Below are 13,334 nucleotides of genomic sequence, written 5' to 3'. Positions count from 1 at the left end.
TTCCTTCCTTCAGAATCTAGCAGTTTTGTTTTTAGTTATTCCTTCCTTGGTTTACACTCTCTCTTAGTGCCCCCTTTCCTCCTTGTTTCCCTGTTGAGTTTGATGTATTACTACATGCAATTTTATGTGTATATGTGTTTACAACCCTCTTTTTGTCTATTTCAGATAATTTCATGTCCACCCCCCAATCCCTTTCTCCATGTTTCTATATTTTTTCTCAAATATCTCAATTATGAAAATTAGCAAGTTCCACTCCCTTCTTCCTCCATTCTTCTCTAGTGTATCTATTTCTCTTTTTAAGTTCCTTTCTTTCCCCTATTAAAAAACCCTCAGAACAACAAAATCAGTCCACCCTCCACCTGTTTTTCTTATTTGACTACCTCAATACTCTTTGAAGACATTACAGTGTTGAAGGAATACTTGTTTCTTCTTTCGCATTTGAATGTCGACATTTTATCATCATATGCCATTCTAGATTTATCTAGACTCTTGTGTTTGTATTTCAGAATTCCTGCTCACCTTAGATCTTTTCATCAGAAATACTTGAAAGTCCACTATTCCATTAAAGTCCATTTCCCCCTTTCAGTGTGAGCTATTCTTGACAATGTTTATAGCTTTTTGCCTCTTTGAATAATTCATTCCAATACCTCTGGTTTTTAGGAGAAGCTTCCAGGTCTTGTGTGATCTTGATTGTAGTTCCCTGATATTTGAATTCCTTTCTGGATGCTTGCTTTCTGGATGTTTTTTTCTCCTTTGTTATGGGAGTTCTGCTTTTTGACTATGACATTCCTGAGAAATTTTCTTTTGAGGTTTCTTTCATGAAAAAATTAATGGAGCCTTTCTAACCTTACTTTGCCATCTATTTCTAATAGATCTGGGCTATTTTCATTTATTATTTCTTGACCTATAATGTCCAGGCTTTCCTTTTTAATCATGGTTATCAGGGAATTCAATGATTCTTACATTATGTCTCCTTGACCTTTCATCCGGGTCAGTTGTTTTTGCTAAAAGATATCTTACATTTTCTTTTTTTTCCAATATTTTTATTTTGTTTTAATATTTCTGACTTTCTCATGGATTCATTGCTTTCTGATTTTCAGGGGTTCCATTTCTTGGATCAGGTTTACCATTTTTTTTCTCAAGAAATTTTACTTTTTTTTTTTAATGCCTTGCTTCATTTCTATGAGGTAATCATGTAGTCCTTGCAGAAAATTCCTTTTTTCCTTTAAGTCTTGCTTGCATTTGTTATGGAGTTAAGATAAACATGAGTGTGATATGAATGTGTGATATGAATGTGATATGTGTATGATATGAATAATATAAACAAGATATGAATGTGTGTGTATGTGTGTGTGTGTGTGTGTGTTAGAAACACACTTGACACACAAAAAGGTATCAAGGAAATTTTATTACAGCAGAGTTCAGAGGAATTGAACACTTTGGCCAAAGCCGACTCTATCCCTCTTCAGAAGGAGGGGGTGCCTTCTGTGTTTATTCCCTCTGAATAAAGGGGTAGCTATCAAGGAAGGCTACAGGAAGATTATAATTTGTTCAGACCAAAGCAAGCCCTTTTATACTGTTCTGAATTTTGGACTTCTCTCCACACCATTCACTGGCCATGTGATTTCATGTTCTCTTCTCTGATAGGCTTTTCCTCAAACAGCTCATCAAGCCTGTGCATAAGTTTCTGACCTTTAATCTGACCATGCTAAGTCACAACTCTGATCATTTAAAACTGGGAATTTTAACCTGTGGAAACAGAATTTCTTCCTTATTTCCCACAAACATATTTCAATGCTGGATCATGCTATCTTTGGTATACCCATCTCTCCAACTTTTAGTTTCTAAATTGGGTTTTTTTTCCCCCAGGAAGAGACTGTTCCCTGAGTACTTGTATTTACCTTTCCCCCTTGAGGTTTGGCAGCACTGGATCTGTGAATTTCAGAGTTTTGAATCTTTAGGACTCCATCTTGCACCTCATGATAGAGTGTTAAGGGACTTAAAGCTGCTGAGCCCGGGCTTTCCAGGTTTAAGGGCTGCAGTACCATGCTGGTTTAGTCAACACTTCACTGGTTCCTCTCCAGTACTGTTTCCAGCGGCTTCCAAAGTCTCTACCCTGAGTCTTTAGAATCACTTTAGGGTTTTCCGAGAGAAGTCCTCTATTCTTGCTGCCTCTGATGGGGTTCAGACTCTGGGAGGCTCCTTGAGCTCCCCTTGAATCTTCCCACTTAATCTGGCCTTTCTTACTCAAATCTAATCTTCCCATTGGTTCCAGCAGTCTCAGGAAGCCCATGGGGGCTTTTCATTATCATTCACTCAGGTCTCTGTTGCACCCCCCCACCCTATTCCCCAGGCTGCCGACCACTCCCATCAAGATCTGTATCCATTCCCATACTGCCCCTATCAAGATCTCTGGCCCCACCTGCTTCCCATCTAGGAGCCCCATTGTCTGATATCTCCTGATATCTTCCAGCTGTTTCCAGCCTTTGACGCTCCTTGGACTTCTCCTCGAGACCCTTCCTAAACCCCTCCTCCCATCACCCTGGACTACCAGACCACCCCCCCAGATCCCTCCTATACTCTTTTCTGTATTTAAGTTCCATCTTGCCTCCATGAAGGTGCTCAGATGCAATCCAGCTCAGACTCTGTCTAGCTGGGATTCTATCTGGCCCACTTGTGAATACAAGCATCACAAATGCTTAGGTTCCTTAAGAGGCAACCCAATTTGGCGAATCTTTAATAAACTTTGTTTTCTTTGGCTTTAAGAAGGCTTGAGTTGAATTCATTCGAGCATGACCCGGACTGTCGGTATTTTGGGGTCCACGATCACCCTGAAACCTTGTCACCTCCAGACAAAGAAAGCTGCAGGCCACATCTATCCCTCTTATGAGACTACCTGGTGCTGACATTGGCTTTGCTGATGAGGGTCCTGGCTGATTTTTTGCACAGTTCTAGTGTGGAAGATGTTATTACCATAGTTTATCATTGACTTTCTTAATTATTGGAATTAATTATTATTAATATAATAATAATTATTATTCCATCTGCCATGAATATCAGAGTTTTTCTGGAGTCAGTATGTGACAGCTGGATTGCCAGCCTCTTGTTCAGGCAGCCATCCTGGCTGGAAAACCTGCTGCTATGTTTTTGTCATTTTTTTTTTTTTTAACAGTATTCCAGTATTTTTTTTCTTTTTTTTTTTTAACAGTATTCCAGCAGATACACTGATCCCATTGGCTTTCTTGGCCAATGCAAACTCTCCATGTAGAAGATTCTAGAGAGCTCACATCTGCAAGAATCAAAATAATATGGAAAATAAATATCTTGGAGAGACTATGGAGCATGAGTAGATTCTTTAAGTTGTCTAAGCACGTGTTAGAGAAGACTGCAAAGGCATTGACAAAGGACAGTCACTGCAACGACTTCCTCTTTTGCTTTTAGAGGATCTCAGTGACTGTTTCATAGCATTTGAGAAAGGGAATGGAGTCTCTGACCTCTAGGAGACTGAGCCACAGGGATAAAGCAGTCACAGTCCTGAGTGGGGGTTGCACCAAGCCTCGCTGCTAGCATCATTGCCCTAAGGAACAGGAAGCAACATTTGGGAAGATTTTTGGGACACCACCTCAGTGTTATCTGAGAAGAGGGAAAAGGGGACAAGCATTTATTAAGTGACTACTATGTGCTAGGCACTTTCTAAATTTGTCTCATTTGATCCTTACAACCACTCTGAAGTGGATGTTATTACCAATCCCCATTTGACAGTTGAGGAAGCTAAAGAACATCCAGTTTAAGTGATTTGCCCAGGATCATGCATCAAGGGAGTGATCTGAGATTGAATTTGAATTTAGGTCTTCCAAACTCCAAGCCCAGTGCTCCGTCCACTGAGCCACCCAGCTGGTTGTTGAGAGAAAAACTCATCTGGTAGAGATGTTGCTAAGGAATGAACTCAGTTTTGGGGCCTTCATCCCTAGAGACTAAGATGTTTGAGGGGACAGGATATCCCTCAGGTACTGGGGTGTGATGTTTGTATATTTGTTCTTGCTCTATATTCAAAGTAAAAACCCCTCTGTAAAAGCTAATGTCAAGTGGCTAAATGCAATTGGAGTGCTAGTAACTGACTCCTTACATGAAAGGAACACAGCCTATAGGGAGATCAGGCTTTCAGCAGTAGGAGAGATATAACAACCCCTCAGGGTTACCTGCTAGAACTGAGAAGCTTGGATCTTGGAGTGTCAGAGTGTATGTATTACCCTGTTTAATTTTCCCATAAGCTACCTGCCTCTCTTCATATTCTTTTCTTTCTGATCTCATTCTCTTCTACAGGCACTAGGTGGTACTGTGGATAGAGTTCTGGCCTGGAGTCAGGAAGACTAGAGTTTGAATCCAGCTTCAGACAAGTGTCTGAGCAAGTAATCTTGATATTAAGGTTAGCTATGTGACCTTGGGCAGTCAACTAGCCATGTGACTTTGGGTAAATCACTTAACTCTCATTTGCCTCAGTTTCCTCAACTGTATAAGGGGGATAACAGTAGTACCTATCTCCCAGGGTTGTTTTGAGGATCAAATGAGAATATTTGTAAAGCACTTAGTACAATGCCTGGCATATAGAAAGTGCTACACAGATACTAGTTATTATTAACATTATTACTTCTGTCTTCTTTTGTGATATCCTCTTTTGCTACCTTAGGTGACTACTTTTGTAATTTTTTCTTCTTCAGCATTGCAATAACTTTGTCAAAAAACATTTATTAAGTGCTTAATATATTCCATATAGTGTACTGAGTACTGGAGATGTTTATTAAAAAAAACAAATAAGACAGCTGCTGCCCTCATGTAGCTTACCTTCCAGTAGAGAAAGATAATCCATAATATAGTGAAGATAGCATTGGAAAGGTGGAGGAAGGGATGAGGTTTAGGGGTGCTGGGACCCCAAAATACTGACCCATAATGGACTATAGCAGAAACTTGGAAGTTAATGAAATCTCTGTGTTTGATACTATGGCCACATCAGCCAAGCTCCCTCTTCCCTCCCCATCCCCCCACCTTTTTACTTTAGTTGTAGAATAGTCACATCAGCAGTTAGTTAGGTATTAGATAAGGAAGTGTGTTTGGATAGGTGGATGGATAGGTCCTGCTCGAATGAATTTGACTCAAGCCTTCTTAAAGCCTAAGAAAACCAAGTTTATTAAAGATTCACCACCTTGGGTTGGCTCTTAAGGAGTCTTAAGCATTTGTAACACTTGTATTCACAAGCGGGCCAGACAGAATCTCAGCTAGACAGAGTCTGAGCTGGACTGAATCTGAGCTCCTTCATGGAAGCGAGATGGAATTTATATATAGAAAGTCCATAGAAAAGATCTAGAGGTGGTCTAGTGGTCTGGGAAGAGGGTCTAAGGAAGATCTTGATGGGACTGGGGTAACTAGTGATGTAATCCAGGGTGGAAACAGCTGGAGGCAATCAGGAGATATCAGACCGTGGAGGGTTTGGGTGGGAAAATCCAGGAGTCAACAGATTTGAGTATAAAAGGACAGGTTAAGTGGAGAGATTCAAGGAGAATTCAAGGAGGTTCCCAGCATCTGTACCCCATCAGAAGGACTACTGTCTTGGTGCAGCAGCATAATTTGATGATGGCTTGAAGATAGTCAGGAGCAGCATAATGAAATATTAAAATAAATGACCAAAAGGAAAATGAAGTTCTGAAAAAAGAGCAGCACTAACTTTCAGAAAATTTATGCTTTTTAATGTTCCCAATTCATATGCTGCTTTACTCTCCTTAAAGAGACACAACCTTGTATCTGAAGGGAGTAGCTAGTCAAGAAAAGTATAGCACTTAGGAGCTTGAGTCTTTCCATCAAGGACTTCACTCTGACCTATGAGAAACATTCTCAGTACTTTCTAATTTTAGTTTCCAAAAGCTAGACCACACAAAATAATCATCCATTTAGGGACAACTCACCAGATAATTTGCCTAGTAACTTACCCAAAGATTCTGAGGATCCCAGATTCCCGGTTTTTTCCAAGTTCCTTTTACTATACCATGCAGATAAGTGGGCAGGGGAAAGACACCTAAAGCCCTAGGGTTAGGTCGTTGTCTTTCTTACCTTCCCAGTCACATTCCAACCCTTTCACATGCATGTACAGTCAGTCTTTGCCTCACAAAGCTTTGAGCCTCTTACATCTACTTGAGTTAAGCATATGCAAATAGAATCTGTAATTCTAAACTAAGCGAATCTCAGAGATGGTTATAACCCTAGAGACGCCTGAACAATTGTAGTGAGCATACAATTGTAATAAGAATTGTCAGGCTGATTGGTATCCTTGACCCAAACCCACCCGCTTTAGGGTGACTCTGGGCAGCAGAATCAACATATCTTTCCATAATTAGATCCCATTAGTCAGGAGTGACCCCAGTAATCCAAAAATTTGCAGGACTATCCTTGAATATAAGTATTGCTTGGACAGAATGGGTTTTTGCAGTGCTTATGATACTCAAAACAGGAGTCATGAAGCCCCTATCAATCAATCTGGATGCCACACTTAAAAAGCAAAAGGCTGGTTATATAGCCACTGGAAAATTACAGTATGATCATATATGTATATGATCATAGTGTAATATGTGATATAGTATAATATAATTGAGTGAAATAAGGACATTGTGAAGACTTCTCATAGTAAAATATGGGGAATACTGTATTTTCTAAATAAAATTTCTTGTCCATAAGGCCTCTCTCTCTGGATGTCTAATTTCCAGGAATCCAGGGCTTGTGGGTAGTTAGGGCCCTTCCCCTCCCTTCTCTCTGGGAGAGTTCTACCTGAGCACTGCTATTTTTACCAAATAAGGACATAATGGACTATAGCAGAAACTTGGAAGTTAATGAAATCTCTCTTCAGCCACATCAGCCAAGCTCCCTCTTCCCTCCCCAGCCCCCCACCTTTTTACTTTAGTTGTACAATAGTCACATCAGCAGTTAGTTAGGTATTAGATAAGGAAGTGTGTTTAGATAGGTGGATCCTGGTTACCTGATTTCTAGTTTTTCCTTGCTTAGACTGTAAGTACACCTCCCAGCCAATGGAGAGGTGGGATAGTGGGGGGGTGGGATTCTCTGTGTTAGGGTATATGATAGTGCTTTGTTCTCTGTAAGCTGCCTCCTTCCACTAGTCCCATCCTGCTGGAAGAGATGCCCTTTCTTGCCAGAAGTGAATAAAACATTTTCTGTTCTTACCTCAAGAAACGTCTTTATTTTCTAAAATTTTGGGTAAGGGTCTTGTACCCCACATATTATCATGCATGATTATAGTATGTGTATATATACATACATATGTATATACACACATTTAATATATAATATTTTAGAACTGGTTTTTGCTAGCCCAATATCTTTATTTTGCAGAAGAGAAAACTGAGGCACACAAAGAAGCACTTTACTAAATTTCTAGAGTTATTAAAAGGGCCAGACTAGAGGTTAGGCATGATACAGTAGGTGATAGAGAGCCATTATCATTTCTCGAACATCAAAATGTGACATGAAGAAAATGGGTATTTTAAGAGTACACTGGTTATTTTTTTAAAAGATAGCATTTTGCTGCTTAACTTGATTTCAGCTTGCTGAAAAAAGCAAATTTCAAGGTGAAACAAATGGTGGTTGAACGAAGAGTATTTGCTGATTAATTGTAAGAAATCTTCATTTTATGTGGAATTTAAAAATATTCATGGTTGCCATGGAATAGTGATAGTCATTATAATACATAAAAACAGTAGCATAAAAGTACAATACAAACTCATAATATTCATCTCTTTATGAAAATATTATGTGGTTAGAATTGTAGCATGATCTATAAAATGCTAAATACCATGGCTGGATGCATTTCTATATTTCTGCTTATTAATGGTATCCATAAAGATACTATTATATTCAAAGAAAATTTTACAGATTGATAAATTCCATGAACAAAAGTCCAAGTAAATTCCACACAGTGATGGAAAATATTTCATTTACAAAACAATGAAAAACAATCAGATTCTTTTTACTTTCATGTGATACTAGTGGTCAGCATAGCCAGAGAATGATTATATATCACCCAGGAATGAAGAGGACCATGCTCCATACATAAAAGGTCTGCAGGGAGGGGGAGGGGGAGCAGCTGGGAAGTTATGCATAGTAGCTATGCCAAAGTAGAAAAAGCTGGTTGAGGAAGTATTGAGGTTTCCTTCATATGGGACTTCTCACTAGAAGTCTTCAGATGGAAGTTGGATGACCAATTGTGGGGTAATGCTATAGTGAACTTTTTTTAAAATTCAGGAATAAGTTGGTCTAGATGGTTTCCAAGGTTTCTGAAGTTCTATGAAATTGTCTTATGACTGTAAATAATATGGGAATGTTATTTCTTTATGAGGCTTCTGGTGCTTTTTGAGATTAACTACTCATATATATTTGAATTAGAGTTTTTATATCATGCATTAAAATGCTAGAAGTTATCAGATGGAGAGAAAAAGTCTTGCATCCTAAAATGTCCTCTGCTACAACTGGCTTACCAATAAACAACCTGCTTCCCATTATACTTATCATTAAAGTAATTTCTTCAGTTTAAGACATTATGTCTTCAAAGATACTGTAAAGATACATATAAGTTATCTGGGACAGAAGAGAGAAAGGAAAATTCCAATGAACTTCCATTAATAATTGTCATTAGTGTGTCAGATTTACTACTTTAAAGAGGAGAAACCATGGTCTTATGGAATGATACACAGGACAGGTAAGTTTCAGTAGAGAGGATGAAAAAGATCAGAACTGTTCTCAGTTTGGGCACACAGGAGTGAGTTGTTGGAGGGCGAGGCCTTGACCATTGGGGTGAAAATGTCTTGGAGGGACAGTGAATGAGAGAAACCAAAGACACTACTATGGTCATTACTACAGTCTTTTCAATTATTATTTTAACAATCCTCCAGACTGTGCTTATGGTTGGGGGTGAGGCAGGACTAGGATTTTGGCATAAAAATGAGTGATGTTTAAGCAATCATCCAATACTGGACATAAACTGAATGGATTACAGTACTCTGTGGGGAAGTCTCTCCATGGTCTTCACTTTCTATGGCTTGAAGAGCCCATGACCACTAAGCAGTGATGTTCAATGGAAAGAGCACTGGATTTGAAATCAATGATGTGGAACATCTCAGTTGTGCTACTTATTATCTATGGGACTCTGGGTGAAGTTACTTTTACCTCAGCTTCCTCATCTGTAAAATAAGGGAATTGGATTAAATGATCTATTTCAGCCCCACGTCCAGAAAACCCAAGGGGTTCTACAGTTGATTAACAGCAATGATGCAATCCAAACTTTCTGTAACTTCCTTGGACAGTGAATGAGGATTGAGATGTTAAACAAAGTGAAAGACTATTCCAATTAAGTGCACAAGGTGTGTTAGTTTGTTTATGGATCCTAGATGAGAATCTTCCTTTCTTCCTCTTTCTCCTTCTTCTGTTTACTGCAGAAGAATGGCAGCAACTGGAATCTTGCAAGAAGGAAAACACTATCCATCTTTGAAACTACTGAAAGTTAGAATGGACTGTGTTAAAAGGTAAACAGCTTCCCCCTCTCTAGGAAACTTCAAGCAAAGGTGAACAACCCCTTGTTAGAGATGTGGTAGAGAAGATGTTGGTTAATTATGAGTAGGACAAGATCATCTCTGTGATCTCTTCAGACTCAGAGATTCACAGATTCCATGACTAATGGTTCAGAGGTTTCTGTTTTCTTTTCTCCATTCTTTCAATAACATATTCTGTAATAATACGAATGGTGTGCTTGCATTTAGAAAATTGGCCTCAGTATGCCAGGTGCTAGGGAGCATAGAGGAATCTTCACAGGATTCCTGCTGGCAGCTATAAGTCAAAGGAAATGAAGAAACTTTACACAATATACTCAGGCCCTTTATGCCGGAAGAGCCTAGGTTGCGCCACAACTATTAGATGGATTTAGATGAAGTACGCTGAGTTTTGACAATCATATTCTTACTGCAAAAGATTCAGAAATAGGGGAATTCTATTATCTTCAACAAGATCCTTGATTGCCTGAAATAGAAAGAATATCAAATTGATTAAGTTCATGTTTAAATTAAGCTTAAGGTTTTAAAAATGCCATTCATATTCAGGAAGTAAGAAAGAATACTTTTTTTCCCCTTAACTCTCTCAGCACTTTACTTACTGTCTTTTTAAGGAATGAAGATGTGATTCAATTCAGAAAAGTCTTTGTTCAAAAGTATTTTGATAAATTTTGGCACTAAGTCAACCCTTTGCCAATATCCTAAAGGCTATACATCTCCAGTGACAATGATTGTTTGCCCAGGAGAAAGTGATGTCAAGGGAGATATGTTAAAAACTAAGAACAGAAATTATTATCAAATAAAAATTATAAGGATTATATTATACATGATATATATTATCTATAAATTATAAGGATCTTCTTAGCTGAAGATTAAAATATCTGAGAAAATCCTTCTCTTCATGTGGGAAACAGAGCAAGGAATTCTGTTTCCATATAATCAAAACTCCAAGCTTTGAGTGGTGATAGTTCATCAGAGTTGTGACCTAGCAGAATCAGGTAAAGGTCAGAAACCTATAAGAGAGAGCAGGGGTTAAGTGTTCACAAAGGTCATTAGCCCCTAAAGTTACTGAATGAAAACTGGCAGGGTCACCTAAAAATCCAGCTGCGCTTGCTTAATGACATACCATGGGCAGGTCAAAAGATTGTGACCCAAAAGAGAACAGACCAATCTGTGTCCTCTGAAGGGAGGATCTGTCCTGTACTAACATTATAAAAATGCCCTCACTTCTCTCTCTCTCTCTCTCTCTCTCTCTCTCTCTCTCTCTCTCTCTCTCTCTCTCTCTCCCCCACTCTTTTTGAAGAAGGGTGGAGTTCATCTTGGCCAAGGCATTCAGTTCCTCTGAACTCTACTTTAATAAATTTTCCTTGATACTTTTCAGTGTCAAGCATGTTTTTAACATATAGAAGTAGGGAGTACATTCCAAACAGATTGCTTTATGCATGGTAGGGATATGTTTTAGGTATGGCTCTAAAGCCAGCATTCTCTCATTTCAAGTTTGTGACTGGGACAAAATGAGTCACATATAAGTCACTGAACATTTAACAAAGGAAGAGGTTTACTTTGCCCTAACACAGCAAGGATATACAGCAAGGATACAGTGGCACTTAGCATCTCTGGACATGACTCCCCTCACCCACATCACCATCAATCTCCATCTGGAAACACATCTGGTCACTCATCAGGGCATGGTGATGTGCATGGTCTGAGGCACCCACCAAGTCTGAGAAGTACCAAATACATGCTACTGGGACCCTTTATGCCCCAGACCAAGAACTGCATCAGGGAACCTACATCCAATCAAGATGTGTAGGGGAGAAAGTTGTTTCGGGAAAGTTAGGGAAGTTGAAGCTGTGCCAGGAGACTGCTGATCCCATCAAATACATTGGTTGCAAAGTCTTAGGGATCTTCTATTTTTACCACTTAAATGTCTAGACAATCTTCTTATTATGTATAGTACTAAGGGAGGGAAGGGGGAAGGGAAAAAAAAAACCCAGTCAAACACAACAAAAATGTGAAGTCTACACCTTTTCTCTTCCCTTTGGAAGGACCAAGTCTCGAGTCACTTACAGGACAGTCCCCCTAGCATGGGCAGTAAAGGGGGAAAAAAATCAAACAAAATAAAAATGAGGAGTCTAGGCCTCTCCCCTTCCCTTAGAAGGACCAAGGCTCAAGGTTATTTACAGGACAGTCCCCCTAGCATGGGTAATATTAAAGGGAAGGAGGAATACAAAAGCCATAGTGATAATGAGGTTTCACACTCATTGCCAGAACTGGCTCAGTGTTTGGGAGGCTCCAAAGGAAAGTGTGGGAGAGAAACCATATTAGACTGACTACCAAACTGAAGGTCTACAGAGCCATTGTGCTGACTTCACTGTGTATGCCTATGAAACATGGACAGTCTACCAGCACCATGCCAGGAAACTGAATCGCTTCCATTTGAATTATCTTAGGAAGATTCTGAAGATCACTGGGCAGGATAAGGTTCTGTTGTTCCCTGAGGTTTTTTCTCAAACTAAACTTCTAAGCATTCAAATTCTCCTGCAGAGTGCAGTTAAGATAGGCTGGCCACATTGTTCAAATGCCAAGGATCTGCTTGCCAAAAAGACCATTTCATGGAGAACTCATGTAACTCAAGCACTCACTCACATGGTGGTCAGAAGAAGCAACTCAAGGACACTCTTGCTGAAGAACTCTGGAATTGATTGTGTAACATGGGAGATGCTGGCACAGAACTGCTCAGTATGGCGTGCCCTTATCAAAGAAGGGGCTGTGCTCTGTGAGCAAAGCAGAATTGACCTCAAAAGAAATGTGAGATGTTCAAATTTAGAGAATCCACCCCAAATGTTCACATGGACTATTTGTGCCCGACCTGTGGTAGAACATTTCAAGCTTGTATTGATCTTATCAGCCACAGTCAAACACACTGTGACTTAACTCTAACATAGTGGTGTCATGTTGGTCCTCTTTGAGAATGAAGGACAACAACCAAGCAATCTCTCACCCCCTATATCCAGTCTGTTGGCAAGATCTGTTGATTTCTCCTTTGCATTTCTTGGATATATCACTTCTTTCCTCCGACACTGCCACCACTGTAGCACAGATTCTCATCATCTCAAACCTGAACTATTGCAATAATAGCTGGTGGATCTGCCTGCCTCAAGAGTCTCTCTACTCTAATCCATCCTCCATTCAGTCACTATGGTGCAGTGGATAGAGCACCAGTGCAGGAGGCAGAAGGACCTGAGTTCAAATCTCACCTCAAACACTTGACACTCATTAGCTGTGTGACCTTGGGCAAGTCACAACCCCAATTGCCTCATCCTGGGTCATCTCCAGTCATCCTGGTGAATATATCTGGTCACTGGATTCAGATGACTATGGACAAGAAGTGAGGCTGGTGACCTGCACAGCCCTCCCTCACTCAAAACAAAGTCAAGTGCAAGTCATGCCATTATTTCTCTGATTGCACGATATTCTTTGGCAATGAAGGAGGAACACACAAAGGGATTTTCCTAAAGCATAGTTCTAATCAGGTCATTCCCTTACTCAATAAACTTCAAGGACTCCCTATTGCCTCCAACATCAAACTCAAAATACGATTTGATCTTCAAAGCCCTTTCTCACCTAGCCCCCTCCTACCTTTCCAGTCCTCTTACACCTTACTCTCTGCCATATACTATTCAGTCCAGCAACACTGGCCTCCTTGCTTTTCCATGAACAAGAGATTTAATC

At 39.7% G+C, this 13,334-nt stretch overlaps 1 protein-coding gene across 1 annotated transcript in view; it reads right to left on the bottom strand.

Annotated features, from left to right (window-relative positions):
- Positions 1-8,682: 8,682 nt before the first annotated feature.
- EPB41L3 (erythrocyte membrane protein band 4.1 like 3) overlaps positions 8,683-13,334 on the bottom strand; it is a 357,632-nt gene continuing 352,980 nt past the window's right edge. Inside the window, exon 24 of the mRNA XM_072604292.1 lies at positions 8,683-10,068. Coding sequence (XP_072460393.1) covers positions 10,009-10,068 — 60 coding nt within the window. The 3' untranslated portion in view covers positions 8,683-10,008. The remainder of the gene's footprint in view (positions 10,069-13,334) is intronic.

Source organism: Notamacropus eugenii, chromosome 4 (genome assembly GCF_028372415.1).
Source record: "Notamacropus eugenii isolate mMacEug1 chromosome 4, mMacEug1.pri_v2, whole genome shotgun sequence".
NCBI classification, from domain to species: domain Eukaryota; kingdom Metazoa; phylum Chordata; class Mammalia; order Diprotodontia; family Macropodidae; genus Notamacropus; species Notamacropus eugenii.
The sequence above is the reverse complement of the archived record's forward strand: the minus strand, read 5'-3'. Positions and strand labels throughout refer to the sequence as shown.